Source organism: Protobothrops mucrosquamatus, unplaced genomic scaffold (assembly GCF_001527695.2).
Source record: "Protobothrops mucrosquamatus isolate PMUCROS unplaced genomic scaffold, P.Mucros_1.0 scaffold1398, whole genome shotgun sequence".
NCBI lineage: Eukaryota > Metazoa > Chordata > Lepidosauria > Squamata > Viperidae > Protobothrops > Protobothrops mucrosquamatus.
This window is the reverse complement of record NW_015387583.1, coordinates 8,609-33,708: the sequence shown is the minus strand read 5'-3', so window position 1 is coordinate 33,708 and position 25,100 is coordinate 8,609. Positions and strand designations below refer to the sequence as shown.

The following is a 25,100-nucleotide window of genomic DNA, read 5'->3' as shown; positions in this document are numbered from 1 at the left end:
TGACAGCATTTTATGATTTCTGCATACATTTATCCCATGGCACCGTCAATTTATTCATGGCAGCTATTTTAAGACTACTGAGACCTTATTTACCTCATTTACAGTTATTAGCACTTGACTACATTTACTTTTGTAATATATTTCACTCAATTTACATGTAGGTAAGTGAATGTGTTTTACAGGACAGTTACAATGCACAGGTCAGTACTTACATCCCTAAGCGCTTCTTGTGCAAGTGATCGGAATGATAAAATAACACCAATAATAGTCATCCTCTTCAAAACACTATCAACAGCTGAAATAAAAATGTAAAGACTGTGAAACAGAATGGCAAATTTTTCACTATGGTCATAAGTAGCATTTTTTAAATCCTTGTTAAGTTCTATAGGAGGTGGACCATGAACCAGGAGGAACATATTTGCATTTTTAAATCTCGCGGACGTACTCCCCCTGTCCAAAATCTCCTGCCACAGCCAGAATTTCTGGAGGAAGACCCTTGCCTTAAACTGTCAGTGGAACTGAACTAGTAAAAGACAGAGGAACAACCAAGATACAATCCCATACAGACAGGAATACAATCAAGATGAACCTCACTCAAGACACAGTTTTCAAAGGTTGCTTATAAACTGCCCATGAACAGGATTTCCTCTGAAATGTTCAGACACTGGATGGATCCAACATCAATTTATGCTCGAGGTCAATTGGGCCTTACTTAACATTACTACCTTAAGCAGGTTAAGAAAGTGATTAAGGAATAGGAGCAAATATGTGAAATATAACTCTGTCTTTGCATGTTTTTCAGTAACTGAGGAGCACCATTTCTCATAGGTGAAACGTCCAAACTGTTTTCAAAGGTTGTCTAGAGAAAAAATGCAAGGCAAGGTTATTCATTCATAAATGGCTGTTGTTAGAATATCCCCATAAGGGAAGGATGACAGCTAGAAAACTGATAGCCAATGCAAGCACTTTGACTCTTGGGGGACAATGATATTTCCATAAATACCTCTCTGTTTGTTCACCATACCTGCTTACAGAAGGTTGTCTGTCTTGTCAGTAGTTCCTGCTTAACACTGCTCATGAATTAATACTGTCTCTACACATTGGTTAGGCTCTTGAAGACTGAGTTGCATATCACCTGCATACTCATTATCCCTGGCTTCAAAATATTCACATGATTCATCCATTCTTTCATGTGGATGTTATAGAACATGGAAGACAATATGGATCCTTGCAGTACTTCATAGCTAGACCCAACAAACCGTACTCAACAGTCCAGCTTCATCATTATCAGAGTGACACCAACGTCTACATAACAAGTAATTCTAGGAAATTAATATAATAAATGGATCTAGAAAACCAAACAGGGGCTACACTTTCCTCTAATAAGGATCATCCACCAAAGCAGTTTCAGAGCTGAAACTAGATCTGTATCGCATAAAAATCTAGAAAATATATTTCACCTAAGCATATTGAAATGGAAGGTCATCCTCCACTCTACCATCTCATCCAACAAGACAATAATTGCTACTAGACAATAGTAGTCCAAAACCCAGAGATCTAGGCAAGGAATTTTGAGAAGGAGGCATGCCACTTCCTCTTTCAGAACCAAGAGAAGAACTTTTTCTGGAAAGATGAAAAATCTGCAGGATCCCCAGATAACCATTTCCATTTGCTCCCAATCCTGTTGGCTTTTTGTAAAGCTTTAAGAAAGCTTTATGTGCCTGGAACTCAGAATGTGTTAAGGGCCTTGTTACTTGGCTTTACTATTAGTTATTAACCATCACGGCTGCTGCCTGTATTTTATGGATGTTTTTATTGTTTGTTTTTTTTAAATTCTTTTAATTATTGTATAATTTTAGAATTGTAAGCTGCCCAGAGTCACTTGGTTGAGTTGGCGGCTATATAAACTGATGAATGAATCAATCAATAAATACATTTCCAGCTGGATTTAATTAGCTAAGATGATCAAGGGTGGAGTACAAACAGTGGCGTCGCCTCCATATTCTGTTTAAAACTCTGGGTTGCAGAAAATTAAAAGTAATCCCATATACAGTAATTTAGCCAGACAATGGCCTAATTACTTCAGTTCACACTGTAGCTTTCTCAAACCTAGTTCCCACCAGTCCCTAGCTCCGAATTCTGAACGAAAGGTAATAAACTAGGAAGATTAACTTAAGTCATTTGAAATGCAAATCAGATCTAAGACTGAATGAAAGGGACAGAATGAAAAAATGAATGTTCTTTTTCCAGAAGCCTATTTGGAATCCACTTTGATATCCTTTTAATATCGAGAACTCTTCTTAAAATTCTTACAAGCTTTTAAAATATTTGTCTTTATAGTGTTTTATTTGTGAGTTTCATTCACCTAATGAATTAAATAGATTGTTATATCAGCCATATACGACGGTTCATAGATTTATGCAATTAGTTAATGAAGGTCCTGCTATTTCTAATGAGTGTAACTTGTTAATTTTAGTCATTATTTGACAGTGTTGATCTATTTCAGCTATTTATTTTTTTGTCACCAAGAGACATATAAGGAACGGTTGCTGGAATTGGGTATGTCTAGTTTAATGAAGAGAAGGACAAGGGGGGGACATGATAGCAGTGTTCCAGTATCTCAGGAGCTGCCACAAAGAAGAGGGAGTCAAGCTATTCTCCAAAGCGCCTGAAGGCAGGACAAGAAGCAATGGATGGCAACTAATCAAGGAGAGAAGCAATCTAGAACTCAGAAGAAACTTCCTGACAGAACAATTAACCAGCGGAACAACCTGCCTCTAGAAGCGGTGAATGCTCCAATGCTGGAAGTTTTTAAGAAGAAACTGGACAGCCATTTGTCTGAAATGGTATAGGGTTTCCTGCCTGAGCAGGGGGTTGGACTAGATGACCTCCAAGATCCCTTCCAACTTTATTATTATTAATTATTATTATTATTATTATTATTATTATTATTATTATTATTATTATTATTATTATTATTATTATTATTATTATTAACTTTTATTACCTACTCCATTAACAAATATGAATATTTATGTCTTTTACTGATTAGAATACTTACATGACAATCTTTTGAAGAGAGCTGCCATCTGATCTGGTTTATCAAAACTGGTCCTCATTTGTGTTAGTACTTCAACATTCTCAACCACAAGTTTCTAAGACGAAGCAAGATCTCAGGTCAGGCACAGATCTGAGTATAGTAATAAGTGCATGCTTTAGAACATTTAAGTGAGGCAAGCAGGAAACAGCTCATGAAATCCAGATCTTCCTACTATCTGACCAGAAGAACTATGCCATTATGCTATTTTAGCCTGAATACACAGCAAACAGAAAGCTTTTGAGTGTAATAATAAAAGCTCTGTCTACTTCATAAAGCATTTATTGTTCTAATCATCTCACAAAGTTGGCCAAAGATGGTTTGGAATAACTGGATCGCATTCCTCAATCTGGACTAAGATGGTCTAAAAAGAAAGTAGAGTAGAGCAGAGCAGAATAGAGAGCAAAGCAAAATAAAGCAAATGATAAATATCATTCTCTGAATAATATGCATAGAAATTTAAAAGCATACTGTAACTATGGCAGAACACAATATTCAATACAGTACATCATTACTCCACATCAACATCCTTTACAGATTTTCCTCATGGAAAAATAACTTACATTTTCTGAGTTTGGTCTGGCTAGAGCTTCAAAATATTGCCTTCTATATGCCTTCTTCTTTTTTGGCAGGATTTTTACAGTACATTTCTGAGACTAATTTATAAGATATAAATATCTTATAAATTACATATAAATATATGTAGTTTGCATTCAAAGAATTAAAGCTATAGCTCTAAGACTACATACTATACCACTCTTCATGAAACTACATCTCAAGGATGAGGTTTCCTGAATCATTACCGGATTTCCTTAAATTAGGGATAGAAAACTTTAAACCAGTCACATTTTGGATTTCAACTGCCATCAAGCAGCCAAGGCAAGAAGTTACGGTTCAAAGCATCAAGCGGGCATTTGTAACCCAGAGCTGGTCCAGAATGCAATGGTGCAGACAATTTGGGGCACATTATGTTATGCCCCTGTGACACTCTTGCTTTACACTGTATTGTTGCAGTGGGTTTCTGGATATAATGCAATGTGCTGGTAAATCACTACAAAGCCCTAAACGGGTCCAGGATACTTGCAGTCTTTTGTGTTCACCCATCAGAACAAGTAGCACTGCCATGCACCAAGTTGTGTCCATAAAGAAATAGGATTTTTCTGGGGCTTCGGAGTCATACCTTCTCTGTCATGGTACCTGCCCTGTGGAACAGTGTCACCTGAGATCAGGAGGGCCCTGACCTTTCTGGATTTTCATAAAGGCCAGGATGCTCTCCTAGGCACTGAGCCAGGAGATTAAACCAGTTCTGTTGGTGGATTTGTGGTTTGGTCTCTATGGATTAATATTCAATTTTTAGGTCTGATCACACATTACATGTTATCATTATAAATTTAAGTTTCTATTTGTTGCATTAGGTTGTGTTGAGTTTATTACTTGATGTGCTGCCCAGAGTCACCACCATGAGGTACATAGGTTATACAAATTGTTTAAACAGATAAATAGGGCATATGGCAGCCACAAGACTGAAAGTTATATGTAATCAGATGTAAAGAGCTGTCCAGCCAATCCCAGGCATTTATGATATACAGAGATATGTTGTTTGAGTATAGCTTATGGTTAAACCAAAAGGTTTGTGCGCTTTAAGACTACAAAAATTTCTCCTAAAGTGAAGAGAGTTTGCCATTCCGATGAAATGCAGGGAAAAATCCTGATGAATGAGGACAAAAGGTGATACTAATTTAAATCATTTTAGAGATATCTCTTTTTAACACAAATTTGGCTGTTAAATTATAAAAACAGTAACCATGCAAGATTATTCAAAAACTACCTTGAGCTCAGCAACCTGTGAGGAAATATGCCACATAAGACTTTCACTTAAGAACTTCATACCATATGGACCAAGAAGTTCTGATAAGGCTCTCATTTCTAAGGAATAAAAATCATATACATTTGCTTTAATATAATGCCTACAGTATATATTGCTATTCTGTTCTATTAGCATCTTAAGGCATGCACTCTATCTCAAACACCCAAAACAGAAAATAATTTGCAATCAATTTGCTGCAGTGTAAAAATGAAGCAGGTAAATAAATTGAGAAACTAGCCAGTTTGGTCTAGTGGTTAAGGCAGCAGGCTAGAAGCTGAGATCTTGAGTTCTAGTCTCTCCTTAGGGATGAAAGTCAACTGGGTAACTTTAGGCCAGTCCCTCTTTCTCAGCCCAACCCATCTCACAGTGTTGTTGTGGGGAAAAGTGGAGGAGGAAAGTATATCCTCAAGTTAATTGCCTTGAGTTATTTGTAAAAATAATAAAGGTGGACTATAAATAAATAGAAATTCCCTCACTATAAAAACAAACTTATTCTCAACTTCTGCTTCTTAGCCCATCTCCGCTCCTTAGCTCTCTTTGATCCATCACAAGTGTGAAAGGAGCAACTTGTGAAGACTTAGTGAAGCCTCATTGTGTGAGCTAAATTCTCTTTATTTTTCTCTGGGTTCAACAATACAGCTTAACTATCTGATTTCCCGATGTAGTATTTGTACTTAAAAAGCATTACTTGAGAGAAAAACTCCAATAGTTACAAACAATGTAACAAACATTTACAGAAAACCTACCTGAGATGTCTGAATATTCTTCTGCATTAAATGTCAGCTCATTTTCAGTAGGCAAGTTGACAAATGCCTTCATCGCAGGGAAATAAGCTATATGGCCATTACTGACTTGCCGTAGCAGAGTTTCCAGATACCTTAACAAAATGAAATTTACTTTCATAGTAGAATTAACACCATATCAATTCTGACAAGACCTATATGAATTTTTGTCCTTGCTAATTGACATAAAACAACCTAATGTACTAAATGCCCGTCTTCAGAGCTGGTAATATTCAATTAAAACCAATTAGCAAATTCCTTGATAGGAAACTAAAACACTCCACTTCGTGAAATTCATAGTCTCTAATTAATGTCTCTGGTACAGCCTCTGAAGCAACAGAAGCTTTGAGTGTATTGAAGAAGACCTTTATTGAGGCTAAACTGACAATTTATTACCTTTTTAAAAACCTTGGACAATATACAATAGATTTGGATCAGATAATTGGAATAACCTAGGTGCCAGGCTTCAAGGAATATTACCTATGTTTCTTGTGTAGAAGAACTTAGAATTTACTGGATCCCTCAGAAAAATATTTTAAAAAGTTTGTCTTCCATCCTTTCTATACAAGAGATGTTGTGAGTGTGCACTTGTCATTCTGTATTGGTTAGGAGTTATTGCTATGATGAACTATGCTCTTGGAGCTAAAAAACATTGTTTTATTACACTGTATCTCAAAAATGTAGAATCTTTTAATCTATGAAGCTTTAGGATATATTTTTGGAAAGAAAAGATTATTATGTATTCCTGAAAGAATGTTCGGGTCCTTGGGGACATAAACATTGACTTGATAAAATTTGGCAACTCCGTTTTTGAATTTGCTTTGAACCAAATTAGAAATGAGACCAGATACTATCTGTGTTTAGTTCACTCTTCAAAATTAAATCTTAATGTTGAAATTTAAGAAGTTTTGAAGAAACTTTTCTTGTTTTCATTTTTTATAAATATTCATCTAGGGCTAGATATAATTCTGGTAGGTGAGGTTTTTACAGTTATTTTAAAAGCTCCCGCCTCCTGATACACTGTCTTTGAGGGGATTTTTGTTTTGTTTTGGTGTATGCCAGTGGTGGCGAACCTATGGCACGGGTGCCAGAGGCGGCACTCAGAGCCCTCTCTGTGGGCATGCGCGCCATCGCCCCAGTCCTAGGCCTTCAGCTGGGTTTTATAAAACTTTTTCACTTTAGGCCTCTGCCGCCGTGTGCAAAACAAAAAGGTTCAATCAATCAGTCAATTTCAACTTCTCGAGGCAAAAAAAAAGATCTTGCAAAGTTGGAATTGATTGATTGGACTTTTTAGTTCCACCCAGTCTGCCGTTACCACCGCAGCCACGCCCACCCAATGGGCCACACCCCCCAATTGGCCACATCCAGCCAATGGGCCACACCCATCCGGCACCCGAGGATGCATAAGTGGGTTTTGGGTTGCAATTTGGGCACTCGGTCTCTAAAAGGTTTGCCATCACTGGTGTATGCCTTTGCTTTTCCATTTTTTTCTCCCTATACAGATTCTTTTAAATATATTCTTTTTAAAAATATAGTTTTTATTCAATGGTAATGTTAATTCATATAGTATACTGATACTTATTAAAAGAAATATTAATTGCAATGTTTTTAAAGTGGAAAGTTTAAAATATAATGTCTTTGAGATAGTTTCCAACTGCATACTGAAGCAAGGCACATTGTTCTCTTTCACTTGGGAACTCATTCTCATCTCAATCTTTTTTTTTTTTAACTCTGAAAGTTTGTCTCTTACAAAACACAATAGGAGAGAAAAGCTGCAGACTGATACAGCCATTCAAATTCTTACCAATTTGTGTATAGACTGGTGATGGTTGGCTCCCCATGACTATCTAAATGCTGGGTTTGCTGAAGGAGGACATTATTAAACACTCTTGTGATGTCAATCTGTACATAATTTTCTATTGACTGGAGCACTGTCATATAAGCTCTGACACTCGTTAACAATTCTGAAGGTTTTGCAATTTCTTGTGTTGCCTGGTTATACATTGTCATCCCAACAATTGACCTTTGCAAAAAAATAAAAGAAGTTATTAACACAGAAGTTATCATGCAGGTACTAAATCTAAATGAGAAGTTTTCAAAAAACAAAATCTGGCTTTAAACTAATATAACACAGTTACGTTATCTGAACAATCTGATGTTTGCCTGGGTTTCGAGTACCAATAAAGGAGAATATTCAGCTCAGGGTTGAAATGAGGGGTCTTTGGTGTTCTCTGAGCTTGATTGTTTTCTTGCAGACATTTCATTACCCAAAATGGTAACATTATCAGTGCTAGTGAGGAGTGGGATTGGCTCTATTTATAAACGTATAAATATAAACTGAGAGCAAGCCCCACTTCTTATTAACTTTGATGATGTTACCTAGTTTGGGTAATGAAATGCTGCAGGAAAACAACTAAGCTCAGAAAGCACCAAGGACCCCTAGTGGGTTTCTAGAGATGCTGACTGCTTAGCCCAGGGGTAGGCAACCTTGGCTCTTTTATGACTCGTGGACTTCAACTCCCAGAATTCCTGAGCCAGCATAGCATAGCTGGCTCAGGAATTCTGGGAATTGAAGTCCACGAGTCATAAAAGAGCCAAGGTTGCCTACCCCTGGCTTAGCCCATGATTGGCATTAAAATATTTAACAGGACGTTATGAGGCCTCTGCAGCTCATAAGCACATTTTAACCAAGTGTTAGAAAGTGGATTAAAGAACAAGCCTCACTTGTCCTACTACAGAATAACATACGGAGGGAAAATCCAAAACAATCACCATCTAATAGCTGCAATCCAATGAACGGTTAAAAAGTTGAAATACCCATGATTAAAATAAAATAGTTGTCCTTTAATTTTTCCTTGGGTTTTGTTTTGTTTTGGAGTACAGGAGCTTATTACTTTTCTTATTAAAGCAGGCCACAGCTGGGTCAAGCAATAGTACTATAAACTGCCACCTAATAAATTCTGTTCATGGATTTTGCATGTACATGATCTGGAACTTTTTGTAAAATGAGGTCGGCACTTTGAATCTATTATTGAGACTGAAGCTTTAAAAGCAACACATATCTGTGGTCATTAAAACTTGTTGAGTGTTATTTCCTGATGCATCTTGACCATTGCCTGAGATGTAGAGGAAGTCTATCAAAGTAACTCCCATATTTGAAAGGAAATGGCAGAAAATATGCCTCTTTGCCAGTTTCCTTTATTTGCAAAAGAAGAAATGTGCTTTAATGTAAACTTTAGTCTGCTGAACAAAGCATTTAGAAGTTCTATAGAGGATGTAAAGTTTGGTTTTCTTTAGCAGCTGACTAAATTTTAGTGAGACTCAATCCCTAATTAGCATACGATTACAAGCCAGGACTCTGCAAAACTAAATTCTGGTTTGCTTTTCTGGTGTTGGTGAAATGATATTTTGGTTTACTTTTTTTCTTAGCCAATAGAATAACAACAAGGGAAAATGAATTATTCATATGCAAGGGCATTACTCCAGGGCATCTTCCTGTTCTTCCATAGAATGCTATAACTGAACTGACTATGTGTCACCATGACATATATCAAGCTTCCATATAGAGATGTTGAAATATTACTTGATCCACCTGACCTAACTGAACTGGTAGGATGAAACAAAAGCAACAGACTCTTGTGTTTGTAAAAACAACAGAGGTGCCTATTGCAAAATGTCAATTGACTTGGAACTTTCTATGACTCAATGATTCTCATTGTTTTGATATTAAGAACAGACATTTCCCAGTCTCCTTACTTAAGGTATTTGTCATGAATATCTGATTGCTATGATCATAACCTTGGCAATACGATACTTCCTATAAAGTGACAATACACAGTATCATTGCAAGACTGAAAATAAGCAGCAATAAAGTTGGCCACTGCCTAATGGAACAAACACACAGAAGATTCCAAAGAATCTTTGGTTTTGGTTATTCACGATAGCCAAAGACAAAGATTTAAAACTGTTCACTGAACTTACTTGGTAAAACGAATTTCCAAGTGAGATGTTAAATACTCCCTTGGGGTAAAGGTGTGTTCCCATACGATCATGTTTGGAACGTAATTGATAGAGAAGCAGAGTTCAGAAAGTGCGGTGTGCAATTTGTCCAGGCTTGAGTAGGTGAAAAACAAAGAACAAACAAGTCACATAAGTAGATAAATCTACATAAAAACCATCTGCCCAATCTAAAAAAAAAAAAAAGATATAAGGATGAGGGAGGGCACGTATGCTATTTGAATACAATTATATAATATTTCAGAGCCAGTTTGGTGTTGTGATGAAGGCCTCAGACTAGAAACAGGGGGAAACTTTTGAGCTCCAGTTTTGCCTTAAGCACAAAACCAAACCAGCAGATTGATTTTGGACCAGTCACTGAAGGAGGCAATAGCAGAGTACTTCTGAAAAAGCTTGCCAAGAAAATTGCAGGGTCTTATCCAGGCAGTCTCAAACAAGTGGACATAATTGAATGAAAGGAAAAAATATTATATTAAGAACAATAGCACAAAGATAAAAGAGATGCCATTCTTTTGTTCTATCTTGCGTTGAATGGAAAGGAGCAGAAGGTTAAAATACAGGAATAGGAGTTTGTCGCGCAGACCCAGAATTGATAAGCGTAGCCTTCCACCATACATGAATAAGCAAATTGAGTATCCTTGGGAAATGTTTTGCGTTCCAATTAGCCTTGCATGGCTCCAATATCACTGGAGCTGAGAAGAACACATGATTGTTCTTCTCAAAAGAGGTGGAGGGAGAGCAACCACATGGACTGATCTTGCCCTTTCTCAGCCATGGTCTGATGAAAGTAGAAGTCTCTACTACATCCATGGTAAAATTTAATACTGAAATAGAAGACATGGCAGACCAAGACATTGTTGCTTGCGTCTCATCAGGATATGAGGACATGAAGCACACTGATATCTACACAGATTGAAGAAGGCTATTACTATTTCCTTAAACAAAAGGAAAAACCAACAAAGGTGAATGCAAAAACTACAGGAGGGTTTGATCTGTACTGTATGCCAGGAGTCTCCAACCCCCTGTCCGCAGCCCAGTGCCGAGCCACAACCCATTGTGAACCGGGCAGTGGGAGTAGTGGGTGCGTGCACGCACTGTGTGAAGCTGCATTTGTGAAAGCAACACACAGGCATGCACGCAAAACCATCCCCTCTTCCCTGCCGGTGCCGGTTTGCTGAGCCGGAAAGGTTGGAGACCGCTGCTGTGGGCCAAGGAAGGTTTTTAAGCAGGATTCTCATTGATAAGGTTCAAGAGGTGACAAACTAAATTTGGAACACACTGCTAAGTTTAGCTGGGTAGGGAGCAAGCAGATCAATTGTTGCTCTGCAGCAGTAAAATACGAGAAACGTTTAGCTTGTTGATTCAGAGAAAGTATTTAATAAAGTGAATAGAACTGAATTTTCTGCAAACATGCAATTGAAAATTGGCTAATTAATGTAGTAAGACTAATATATGACAGAAGAACATGCAAGAGAAGGGAATGCTTAGCAAACGATTCAACACAAAACAGGGAGAAAGACAAAGATGTGAAATGTTTCCTGGTTTTTTAAAAATATATTTATGAAGGTGCTTATGATGATGTTCTAGATTATGTTGGTTGGCATCATGAATGTGCACACGCTTTTGCAAAACATAATGAAGTCCTTTGGCTGAAAACCTGAATGAGGCAGAGAACGGCAGGTTAGATATATGGAGTAATTTAAACTAGCATGGGCCTGAAAATTAAACTATCAAATTAAGTAATTAAACACCATGATGAGTGATAAATGAATACAGGCTGAATATAAATGTACATGATCAGTGCAAAGAAAAAGGATGCTGTGATAGTTTGGTCATATATAAAAGGACAGTGCCTGATTCAGGAGATCTTACTTTTACTCTAAGAAAGGTGTGGTTGATGGAATTGATTATATTCTCAAAAAGGAAGAAGTGAATAGGGAATGAAATCATGTGTGATGTAGTAGAAACAAGGATGGTTTCAAGGATAGAAAGCTATGCAGAGGTATAGTGAATGCAAGCTATAGATTGCAAACTATATTTAGCTACATTTCCTTTTCTTTCTCTTATCTTGTGTTTTTAAATAGTTTCTTTTTTCTATTCCTTCCTCCTTTTTTGCCTTTTGCACAGCACTACTTATCCTGAAAGGGAACAGCATGATGTCTATGTATGTATATAAAAGACAAAAGAAAAGTTAAGACAAATGTCTCCTTAAATATAAACCATCTCAGAATTACTCACTTGGTCACTACCAGCCTATTTTTTCTCATGCTTTCTACTCCTGGTTTTTCTCTTTCTGGTTCTCCTTTCTTACCCGTCTGTTTCTTTGACTTTTTGTTCACTGCTTGGCTAATGGTTTTGGCACAATGTTTTGGCAGTAACTTTAAAAAAAGGAGAGAGAAAAATTCAAAACAAGTTACAATTTACAAAAAAACCAACCCTAATTTCATTTGGATTATTATAACTTTGTACCTTCAGTACCATTTTGCCTTTGGAAATACTTGAGTAATACTGTCCATTTCCAGGATCTTACATACTTGCAATTTAGTAGTGACAACATTTAAAACTGAAAAAAGATTTTATTCTAATTTCTAATTATTCCAATTTATGAAAGGCTATGCTGGTCTCTGGTTGAAATAAAAACTGGATTATTATGGAAAGGGCTTTATTAGGAATTTAAAGAAAATATATTATATAACAATATCTAAATTTCTAGAATTGTCTGCCCATCTATCCATCCAATTCTATGTCTCCCCCATCATAGCTGAGTGACTTTGAGCAGCTAACAAGGGTTAAAAGGATACAATATGGAACATGACAACTCAAATGTGATATAGTAAAACACACTACACTGGGGACTAGGCCCACACCCTTTATTATTCCACCCGCCTTATCATCAGAACCACATCAGAACCAAGGCTTCAGGATCTTCTTAAAGCTTGGCAGGGGTAGGGTCAATTTAGCATTGAGGATGTCTATTGTTCCATAGGGTAGGTGCTTTGACAGAGAATATGTACACCTTAGACCCCAGGAAGTAGTTCTGTTTAATTAATGGGACCTGAAGCATGCCAACCCTTTCAGGTCTTGTAGGATGGACAGTTAATTGGAGATAGATGATCTAAAGAAATATTCAAGTTTTTTATGACTTTACATATTTTTCATTTTATGTAGATGACATTTCACATAGAATGAAAAAAAACCAAAAACAGGTTTATGCCCAAAGGGCTTTTCAATGTGAGTGGGGACAAGGTAAACTATGGAATACAAAGGGTTACAGGCAGGGATAAACAAAGAATGTATAATTATTGCACAGTACCGAGTTTCATTTAGTTACAGCACAAAATAACGAGATTTAACTCCTACCTGGTCACTTAGGGTACATTGCTCTGTACAAATATCTGTGATAAGATTCCGGGCTTGTTTAGCCATTTCATCCAAAAACATGTTACACAAGGAGAGACTGCGATCACCAATGTGGTGTCTCTATCAAGATAAATCCAATTCTCAATTTATTTCTACTCTTTTAAAATTAGGAGATCATTAATACTCATTGAAAATAACTTTTAAAATTTATCTGAATGAACACCAGGGCAAATAGTGTTATTCTTTATAGTTTAGTCACTATATTAAAGAATTCAGTTTATACACACTGAGCAACAGGATATAAATCTAATGAATAAACAAATACCTTGAGTACACAAGGCTAGACCTCCCTTCAAAATTATTAGCATTAAAGAGATGACATGCATTCTTACTATAAGCTCTTTCCACCCCCGATATATGTGAACCAATATGAATAATTTTATACCACATATTTTTTAAAATCCTTAACTTAGAAGGAATGAAACTAACCAGCTCAAGCCCCTACTAAGAACTATCTGTCTCCTCTGAGATTTTGCTGAGTTGAGGATGAGACAAAAATGCACTCCTTACTCTGACATATTACCTCTAAATAAACTTTGCCCCTTTTCTTCAACATTGCCACAAGCAGACTAAGACAGGCTGATCCGATAGGAATCATTTTTTTCTACCTGAACCTGTATTTATATCAGTTATCGGCTTATGTCTCATGTATTTTACGTTTCCTCTGTCTAAAGGGTCATTTATGAAGATGGAAGGTGTAAATATTTTAATAAACTAGTCAGCACATTTGAACACTGATTTAAACTTTAATGTATTTATCTATATGTGTGTATGAGTTCATAGCCAGCCCTCTCTGTTTTTTATTTCTCAAGAATGGAGGAATTTCTAATATAACAGACAAAAGCAGATTCATTGTGGTTGATGAAGCAGGCACTCTAATCTAGTCTTGCCTTATATATATATATAAACAGTATCATCCTCCAGCTTCTCTTTTTACTTATGCAAGGGTTATTTTAAGTCACCGTATTACCTCTTCTGGGCACAGTTCATGGGTACAGCTCATAAAGTGAGTGCAAAGCAGCGGAAATGCAATTGAGTATCTGGACTGGGAGGGCAATTCCAAGCACTGCTGAAACATCTTCTCAAAAGCACGACTGTAAAAACTGTTCAGAATCATTGGAAAACAGCATATTCATTTTCATTTTACTTGGGAAAAAATGTTTTATAGCAATAAACAGTATAAAACATGCACCTTAAGTGCATACATTTAACATACCAGAAATCGTATCCTACCATGTTTCCCCAAAAGTAAGCCCTACCCTGAAAATAAGCCTAGCTTATTTTATATACGCCCTACCCCAAAAATAAGCCCTATTTTTTGGGTGGGGGTGGAGCTTACCATTGCAGCCGGCCCTCCCATGGATCGACACTTGCCTCGCTGGCTCACTTCTTCTGCAGCCGAAGGAGCAGCTTCATTCTGCAGCTGAGAATGGAGTTCAGGCCTGCATTTTGCCATCAGAAGCCTTTCCGGAAGGCCTCTGCAGCCGAGAACCGAGCTATGGATTCATTCCCTAGCTCGGTTCTTGGTTGCACAGGCCTTCCGGAAAGGCCTCTGATGGTGAAATGCAGCCCGGAGTTCCATTCTCAGCTGCAGAATGAAGCTGTTCCTTCTGGCCCGAAAGAAGTGGGCCGGCTAGGCAGGGCTGTCAGCGCCGATGCCGCGAGATTAGTGGAAAAGACCTCCCCCCCCCAAAAAAAATAAGACCTGATGCCTCTTTTGGAGGCAATAAATAAACAAATAAATAAATAAGACTGGGTCTTATTTTTGGGGAAACATGGTATATTCTATTTATACAATGCCTGAAACCATCTAAAGACTGAAACACGATGTAACAAACGAGAGCTTCACAACATCACAAATTATTCTAATAAAATAAATTTAGAGCAATAATAAATTACAATTGAATCAATCTCCACTTCAAAAGTTTCTGAAATAAGTCAATCTTGCCCTCTTGAAAGAAAAAAAGAGCAGAACAATCTTTTAAAAATTCAACCCAGAAACAACTGCTCAGAAGAAATGCTTGAGTGGATTTTGATAAAACATAAAAGCAAAATAATGAAAAAGGGTATACCTGTGTCCCATTGCCTGTTTGGCATAGTGGTTAAGGCACTAGTCTAGAAATTGGGACACTTCAATTCTATTCCTGGTTTAGGCCAAAGTCAGCTGGGAGACCTTAGACCTGTCATTCTCACTCAGCCCTATAACAAATCCAGTTTTAAAAAATGCTGCCAAGAAAACTGCAAAGGGCAGTTTCCAGGAGTCAAACTGATTGGATGGCATAATTTTTTCCCTCTGTTGTTGTTGCACAGCACCACCAACTGCCAAATAAATGCATGGCATGCTGGCAGCAATGACCCAACTCTATACCCATCGCTAGCCTCGTCTTATGGCCTCCACACAAGATCAGGTATGCTATTGTCAACAGGTACATAAGCAATAGCATGGCAGAAAGGCTAATTTAATCAATTAAATTAAACTGATACAATTTAATAAAATCAGTAGCTATATTCCTGCTCTTCTGTAGGTATCAAATGACTAAAATCCAGATTAAGATGGTTCCCTTCTAATCTCTGAATTGAAATAGCTCATAATATGTATTAATAGTGCATTTCTATAATGTCTATTCAAAACTGTTCCATGGAATTCAGTGGGTCCTACACAACAATAAATTGCAATCTAATCGTGTTAACAGCAGACATTTTGCAGCATTTCTTAATTTATACCTTCTCTTTAGAGTTGGAGATGGGTGAGAAAACATTACAAATATTAAGAGTTCAGAATTAAATTAAACGACGTACCAAAATATAGAAAGATCTGATGTTTCAACCAACATTTCAACCAAAGAGTCTACCATTTTTGTGTGGAAAATGATTGTGTTCATCATCTTTCCAAGTTCTCTGTGGTCGGCAAGACTAAGTGAAGCCTTGGACACACTAGTATAAGCCTGTAAATATAAAAAAAACAAGGAAAATAAACAAAAGACGGATCCCAGGATAAGACCTATCCCTTTGACCTATCCCCTAAGACCTATCTGTCACCTTTTATATGGAAATATTTATGTAATAAAACTGAATGAAAAATAAAACAAAATATGCTTTCATTATATTTTGCTAAAATTGGGACAGGTCACTTTTATCAATCACCATTTAGAAAATTTCAAAATGCTCCTTAACAACTTTTTGTGTCTAAACAATTTTATCTCTTTTTACAAAGGAAATTACAAATAAGCAAAACTGATTAAGAGTCATTTGAGAATCTACGAAGACGATTTTTCCAGTTACTTTTATTTAACAGTTCAATCCAGAATTATGGAAGCTACTTATTTTCCTTATAAAAGAGCATTTATTGCTTAAATATTTTTTTATAAAGCTACCTGAGTGGGATGAAAGCCAAATCAGATCAAAATAGTAATGGGCCAGTTAGCAATTAAGTAAATGTTACTTGAAACAGTATGTTAAAAAATTCTAAGTTTGTTTATAGCCAAAAACCTCCTAAGTCCAAATGCAGAAATTAAAATTTTAAGCATATTCTCCTGTAGCATTTGTAAAAAAAAATTCCAACATTATATAAAAAGACCAGCATGTTCTTCCAACTCTTGCTCTTTGAACAACTGAGGAAAACTAGACTTTACACATTATCTTAAAAAACAACTTCCAAGAAAAACTGATTTGGGTTTAACAATAAGATCTTTCCAGAAGGATACCCTTGGGGTATGCACAATAAATTCTTCATGAACAGGCCACATAATCTTCTAAACTGATTTGGCTATTCAACTGTTATTACAGATCTCTGTTTGTAACACCTTATTTTACATTTCTTCAAATAATCTGGTGTTACCCGGTGCTCTTGCTTTAAACAAAAGCCACATTTAAATGACGAATAAGGTTTACTTTATGAAAAGGCTTGCGCTCCAGATTAAGATGACTATGTGTTTTAGAACTTCTAGAAAATATAATGTTGAAAAACATACTCAATACTCCAAAGACTGAAGCTAGATGATTAGAAAAGTGTCACTAGCTTGCTATGTTACGTGAACATAAGTGAATGGTTCATATGTGGCTTATCTGATCCAAACAAAAGCTTGTTCTGCCCAGATACAGCTAGCACAAGAAATCAAAAATTGGAAGCAGTTGTCAAGCTGTGAAGACTACTGTCTTTAGGACCGTTGCGTGCTTCTAACTTGCCAAGAGTGCGGGAGGGGGAAGAGGGGAACCGTTTGAATCCACAGGTGTGTCTTCTCATCGTGAGAGCTGAAGAGTTGTTTTGGGTTTCTTCTCATAACATTTACTAGAAGATGTATTGGACAATGTGATATGTACTGTCAGAGATGGGAGGGAGAGTTTTCCTCTTTTAATTATCTGCTTCCCGCCATTGCTTCAGAGCTAGCTTTACTTCAGAACTTGCCGGATTGTTTATTGCTTAATAAAGTTAACATTGGAGTTCATCATGACTCTAGTGTTTTGTTTGGTTGGGCTTATTCAGCTGGAATTGGACAGCAGTTCTGCCAATTGACCAGTCTCTACAATGCCTTGCCAGAATAGCTTGTATCTTCACTGAAATCCACTCCAGAGAATCAATGTTTGATTTAATAGCATCCTACTTCCTGACATCAAAACAGTTAAAAAAAAATCAATCTAATTTGAGCATTGCTCTTAAAGCCCATATATTGGACTACCATGAGCTCTTTCCAGCATGTCCAATAAGAATCAATGAAATCATATAGGGAAGTTATGCCAGCACAAATCAATGTAATGCCAAGTAACAGCAATAAATGTAGGAAGACTACAACGTAGGTAGAGAAAAATAACATTTGCTTGCTTGTCAGCAAACCAATTCATGTCTAAGATTAACAAAGGGCTTTTTGTTTTAAAGGCATGAGTTATTGCAATATAAAACATATCCTATGCTTATGAGATGGGAGATGATTAATTAGTCATGGACACATTGATTTGTTTCATCATAAAAGACATGGAACGAAGTATACAAATGACTATTAAAATCTGGGCATATTTCACCTCTAAACCAAGGTATAATTTTGGTTGAATCAGATCAACATTGTGTATTGTATTATACTTTTTTTAATTGCAGATTTTTGAATATACTTAAAAATTAACAACTCAAAATCAATGGAATCTTTGAGAAACTATCCTTCCTATCACCAGGCAGAGCCCATGTAGACAATCTTAGGTTTTTATATTTTGCTTTCTAACTATATGAATGGTATAGTACGTTTTATCCTCACATTATGAATATGATTATATGAAACAAGATAGTAGGCAACTTCTAAAAACATTTCTATTTAAGAATTATCAGTTGGAAAAATTCTAGATCTAGGCCTGTTAAATGTTAATTTGTATATTATTTTGTTCCAACTAACCAAACACATATCCAAATTATTCCATTTACCATCCATGCATGAGAACATGTAGCAAACATACTTTTTACTAGCAGAGCAAGATGGCAGCTTTAATCATTTAAGTTCATTTATTATTATTTAATAAATTCACTTAAAATTATTGGCTTGACTGAAAATTATTAGAGCAGAAAAAAAGCAAAACGCTTTAGAGCAGGGGTCCCCAACCCCCAGTCCATGGACCGGCACCAGGCCGTGGCATGCCAGCAACCAGTCCACACAAACAAGCAAAGCACCATCTGCAAGATGCAGGCAGCACACAAAACCATGCACCTTCTGGTCCGCGGAAAAACCTTTCTCCACAGAACCGGTCCCTGGTGCCCAAAAGGTTGGGGACCTCTGCTTTAGAGTATAAGAAGATAATTCTTACCTGTAATCTAAACCAATCAAGCCTCATTCCTCTGAAGTCAAATACCTCTCCATCTTCAACTGCACCAGAGAAGGAAATGAAAAATCAACTCTGTAGCACACTATTAATGCACAATGAAGATAATCCCTCAATTCGTAAAATGTTGTATTTAATATCAGAAATGTGCTGATTATTTTTAGACCTATGCAAAGCTCTCTACACTCTCTAAATAAAACTCAGTTTATATAACTAACTGAAATTTGAATTGAGGAAATCTAAGTTTCAACATCTGATTATTGTTATCAGATAATTGTCCTGTGAAACACTGCTAGTCAAAATGTTCAAGGAGACCTAGGTTATATTTGTAGTTTTCCATAGAGAGTTCTTAGTTTCTGGAAATACTTTGCAAGGAATCTTCAGAATTTAACATCTGTGCCAACTGTACCTGCACTGGACATTACAGTCTATAGTAAACCGAAGAGATCAAGCAAAAGGCAAAGTTAATGCCACATTAGCTTTCAAGAGTAGAGTTATCTAGAACAAGATGGGTTTATATTTGAAAAGGAAAGACTGACAGCTCAGTTCTGACAGTGGGCAGTTGCTTTCAAAAACACACGCAGGAAAAAAAGAAATGACACTTATTGTTCAAAATTGTTCAAAGACACTTATTACTTGGTTAAAACAGCTGCATTAAACATATACCTCTCTATATATTTGTATGTACGTTATTCAGAATGATAAAAAGCAGGAACCAGCACACTTTCAAGCAAGAACACTTTCACTGTTATAGATGCCCCTGAATAAATAAATAAATAAGTAAGATATACTAAAGGTTCAAACCTCACAATGTTGTTTGTAAATATTAAGATCTTGCGAGATGTGGATATCTCACAAGATTTCTATTCTTCCGTCACTCCCTGGTGTAAGGGAGTAGCTTTTAATGAGGAATGAAGATTATGGAACTCACTGAAACCATACTCCTTTTAAACCCTTTAATCTCATTCTCTCTCTTTCTCTCACTCACTAACACATAAACACACTTACCTTGTTTCACACTCAAGGAAGTCATAGTGTTTACAAAAGAGGACATAATGATGGATTCATCTTCAGGGCACACCGAAAGATTCTAAATATTAAAATGTATAAAGGGAACAAGTTACAGCATTTGCTAATTCTGTAGTCAATCACTAACTGCAAATAATCACAAAAGGGAATTCTTTATATGTACACACAAACACACTCACTTACAAACTATATCACATCACCACCAGATGGATTTGTAGCTGGCTGACAAACAGCACTCAACAAATAGTCCTCAATGGTACTACATCCACATGGAGAGAAGTAAGCAGTGGGGTACCACAAGGTTCTGTCTTAGGCCCAGTACTCTTCAAAATCTTCATCAATGACTTAGATGAGGGAATAGAAGGGGAACTCATCAAATTTGCAGATGATACTAAACTGGCAGGAATAGCCAACACCCCAGAAGACAAGCTCAGGATCCAAAAAGATCTTGACAAACTTGAACAATGGGCCCTATCCAACAAAATGAGTTTTAATGTGGAGAAAAGCAAAATTTTACAATTAGGCAGGAAAAATCAAAGATATAAGTGCAGATTAGGTGAGACCTGGCTCAAAAACAGTAACTATGAGAGGGACCTTGGAGTCCTAGTGGATGATCACTTGATTATGAGCTAGCAGTGTGCAGCAGCAGCTAAAAAAGCTAATACACACCTGGGTTGTATAAACAGAGGCACAGAATCAAGATCACGCAAAGTATTAGTACTGCTTTATAAAACCCTAGCGAGACCACACCTGGAATACTGCAACCAATTTTGGTCACCATACTACAAAAAGGATGTTGAGACCTTGGAAAAAGTTCAGAGAAGAGCAACTAAGATGATCAAAGGACTGGAATTTAAAACATATGAAGAACGGCTGCAGGACTTGGGTTTGGCTAGTCTCAAAAAAAAAAAAAAAGAATAGGGGTAACATGATAGCAGTTTTCCAGTATTTGAGGGGCTGCCACAAAGAAGAGGGGGTCACATTATTCTCCAAAGCACCAGAGCAGGACAAGAAACAATGGTTGGAAACTGATCAAAGAGAGAAGTAACCTGGAATTAAGGAGAAAGTTCCTAACAATGAGGACAATTAACCAATGGAACAGCTTGCCTCCAGACATCCTGGGCCCTCCATCACTAGAGGTTTTTAAGAAGAGATTGATTAGTCACTTGTCTGAGATGGTATAAATTCTCCTGCTTGAGCAGGGGGCTGGACTAGAAGACCACCAAGGTCCCTTCCAGCTGTATTGTATTGTATTGTATTGTATTTATTGTATTGTATTGATAAAGAGTGCCTGCAATTCTTTAAAGCAATGACTTCTTTTCCTGGGATTGTTTAGTTGCTTTCTGCTTTAAATTGATGTAGCGAAGGTTGTTGTTCACATTCCCACAAAATCCAAGCACTGAATCTAAAGTGCCAATACACACACACACACACACACACACACACACACAGTTAGGAAGTTTTCCTTCCCCATTACTTGCATCCCTTGCCAGATATATATATAGATAAATTCTAAGTGGTGTTGACAGTATATAAAGTCTGAGGCATGCAATCCATGTATAAAAGAGTTAGGGTGAGTAATAATAAGAAGAGTATATCATTTTATAGACAGTATTAAAAAAATAAAACCAACCCATAGTATTTAATCTGAAATCTGTTCTTAATATTGTTTCATGGCTATCAGGCTAAAATAATTTAATTACAAAGTACAACAAAAAAATTGAACTATTTATTTAACACTCTCTACCCCCGTATCTAGATAAATCTAAGAGGTTATTGATGAAAGCAGGAAAACTAGTGATTTTAATTAAAGATATTTGAGAACTTTTACAAGTCAAATGCTGACATCCAGGGACAGTTACTATCAAATGTTTTAGTTACTATCAAATGTTTTAGACAACTTGTCTTAACCAGGCTATATAGAGCTGAAATGCACGGAAGTTTAAGTTATGGAAGAGAACTTCCTTCTGAGTCCTAAATAAATGACTTATTTTTATAAATAACTATTTATATGTATATTGTATAATTACAACCTAATTATCTGCAGGACCATCTCTTTTTTTTGGGGGGGAAGCTATCCAAACATTAGACATGAAGAAAAGACATTCTAAAAACGCTACTGATGACCAAGGTTCACGCATATAATACTCTAAAAGGGATGGAGGCTTCTTCACAGTTCCATGAAACGTACTTCCTGTTTAGATGCGCAGTCACGACCCATTCTTTTTCCCAGGTTTTTCTTAATTAATGCGAGTGGCCATTTTCAACACACATTTTTAACTTTTTGTCTACAGTTTGTTGTTCAGTTTCTGTTACCCATCTCGACAACCCAGCTAAGTACATAAATCAAATAAAAATAAATAAATATTCAAAGCTTACTAAGCTACACTAATAAAAGAGGGGGGAGAGGCACTAGTTGTTTACTTTAATGTTTTCACTTCTGCCGTGATGTCCTCACAGGCCTTTTCCTTATGACAAGAAACTTCACCTTTATTATATGCATTCATGGTTTAAAATATAAGCACACACTGGTAACTTATTTTCCCTTCTGAACAGCCTAATGAATCTTTGACCAAGGACAAGTGTTGAGCCCCATCTAGTGGACACTGGAAAAAGTGACTTACTGTAAATAAAACAATTTTGTCCTTCCAGACAAAATATGGAGACCTTAAAAATGTTTTTGTCACTAGTGTATCTTTTTATGGTGACTAATAAGAAACATAGACTTTTATGCTGACTTCAAACAGGAATTTCAAAAAAATAAGCACAACAGTATTTAATCCAGCTCTTGTAAATTTTATCAGATTTCATGGCAAAATCTTCACCACTCACCTGTACAAGTTCGTTTAAAACAACTGCATCAAAACCTGATAGATACTGAACATAATATCTTTGCATCACTGGGCCATATTTTCGTACGTGTGCTCTAAGCTCTTCCATGTAGAAAATCAGTTCTGCTATGTGCCTGAAGGAACAGAACAAAGCAGGTGGCTGACAAGTGGGGAAAAAACACCTTGTAAAATCTGTAGTGAGTGAGAAAAGACCAACAGCTCGATTTTTTTTGCTTTTAGCTTATAATTGTTTTCACTGAGACATAATTGTAAAGGGAAGAGAATTAAACAGGGTATCTCATGGAAAGATTACATGAAAGTCTCTCTTCATGCAAATGTAGAAGGGCAGGCAGAGCTGGGAGGGCGGAGTTAAATGCACCATCAATTTAGAACCCTTGTGTTGGCACAAGAGATCTAACTCCAGCTCCCCCTTGAATTCCATGGACCCTCAGCACCAATTTAGTGTTGACTGTTAGTTGACTAGGTTCTTGAATATACATTTCACTAATTCAACTATGCTGCAATCTTATGAATCCAGAACTAAAAAACGTGGACTGTCGTTTGTAAAATACAAACAGGGTCAATTCGGATGTATTAATTCTCCTTTGTATAATTTTTCATGTAAACTTTCTTCCCCTCTCCCCTGTTTACCTTCCCTACTTAGTAGATCGTTGGAACAGAAGATCGACTTACCCTTCCTTCTACATTCCCTCGGTTCCTCTCCCTCCCGGTGCAGTGATGCTATGGTCTCTTGAGATGTAGACCCTTTTCCTGTGGCCTTTGGAAACCTCCTGTCTGGGATTGATTTCCTGCCAGTTTCAGATGTAAAACACATGAAAACTGTATAATAAACCTCAAAAAGTAAAGGGTCCCATCCACAAACAAATTTGTGCTGTGGTTCCACCCATTTGGAAGAGTGCAGTCTCTTAAAATGTTGCTCTTGACAACTAAAAGGTTGCACGCTTCTGCTATAGAGAAGAGACAGAGGGGAAGGGTTAAAATGTTCCTGCTTTTAACAGGCCAACAGAGATGGATGTCTGAAACAAAACCTCTATGATAAATGAGACATTTACTGAACTATTGGCATTCGATTAAAAACAATGGCATACATCCAAGAGCACTGCAGGGACTATTCCCATACAATGAGTCTTCCCCTTTTGAAAGAAGCAATTCTACTGGAAAATGTCATGCTATCAGTGGATAAGGTCCATAAGGTCCCATCAGCCTAGTCTAAGGGACAAAGAGTGGCACAATTTCCACAGAATGTTGATAAAAAATTCAAAGGTTGGCTTATCCATGGACGGGCTTATTCGTGAATAAATACAGTATGCGTTGCAAAAGGAAAACAATCTGTGATGATGGAAGTTATACTACAAAATGAGTACATGCGTGCGCGCACACACTTTATTAACTTTTATGTATAACGTGTTCAGTGAAACTTTTGTTTGTGGCTGACCCATCACATTTGAGATCTAATGTAGTTTTAAAGATTGGCTTACAACACAACAATCCATGTATGTGAATTAATTGACATAAATACTTTAAATCTCTTTAGGATATTCAGAACATTTTTGAGATCTTTTCAGCTGAGGGATATTGGAACATTCTTTGCACTGACTCACACGGTGTGCATTAGTACAGTATGCATCGTATTTATATTTATATGATTTATTTATATCTCATCTTTATTATTTCTAATACATAAAATTAAATTAATTGAAATTATTAATACATTATTCTCAAAGTCCTGTCAGCAGCCTTCTCACCATCATTGCAATAATACAGTAAAGATCTGCTGAGGGGAACATGTTTCAGATTCCACCTTAGTTATCTATGTGGTGATAGCAGAGAAAATAATAACAAAACTATTAAATATCTTTATTAATATGACCTTTTCTGTTAGGGCCCCCATTACTTTCTTGTCTGTTCTCTTTTTATAGACAAATTAATGCTTTTGGGGAAACTAATGAAAGGCCCCATCCAGTTTCATTTAATTAATACAATGTTGTTTTCAATTTGCATCTTCTCTCTTGTTTTTATTTTTCAGCTTTCTAAAAATTGCTAGTAGTCAATACTTTAAATTAATGAAACATTTGTATTGTAATCTAGTTTTCATACAGTGCAATAGTGCAGTTCCCTATGTAATACTGGTATGGCACATATTCAAATCATACCATATAAATCCTGCGTTATAAACCTTGATATACAACTTTCAATCAACACGCACAACCATGTTTTGATATAATTTCATATTTACA

General features: G+C 36.5%; 1 protein-coding gene across 1 annotated transcript in view; it reads right to left on the bottom strand.

The window, feature by feature from the left end:
• NCKAP1 (NCK associated protein 1) overlaps positions 1 to 25,100 on the bottom strand; it is a gene marked incomplete in the record, with an annotated part of 39,445 nt that overhangs the window by 5,761 nt on the left and 8,584 nt on the right. Inside the window, 12 exon segments of the mRNA XM_015821745.1 lie at positions 3,062 to 3,155; positions 4,926 to 5,023; positions 5,711 to 5,841; positions 7,551 to 7,769; positions 9,728 to 9,859; positions 12,002 to 12,141; positions 13,124 to 13,243; positions 14,154 to 14,286; positions 15,983 to 16,128; positions 18,968 to 19,026; positions 19,991 to 20,072; positions 22,844 to 22,976. Of these exon segments, the coding sequence (XP_015677231.1) occupies positions 3,062 to 3,155; positions 4,926 to 5,023; positions 5,711 to 5,841; positions 7,551 to 7,769; positions 9,728 to 9,859; positions 12,002 to 12,141; positions 13,124 to 13,243; positions 14,154 to 14,286; positions 15,983 to 16,128; positions 18,968 to 19,026; positions 19,991 to 20,072; positions 22,844 to 22,976 (1,487 nt within the window).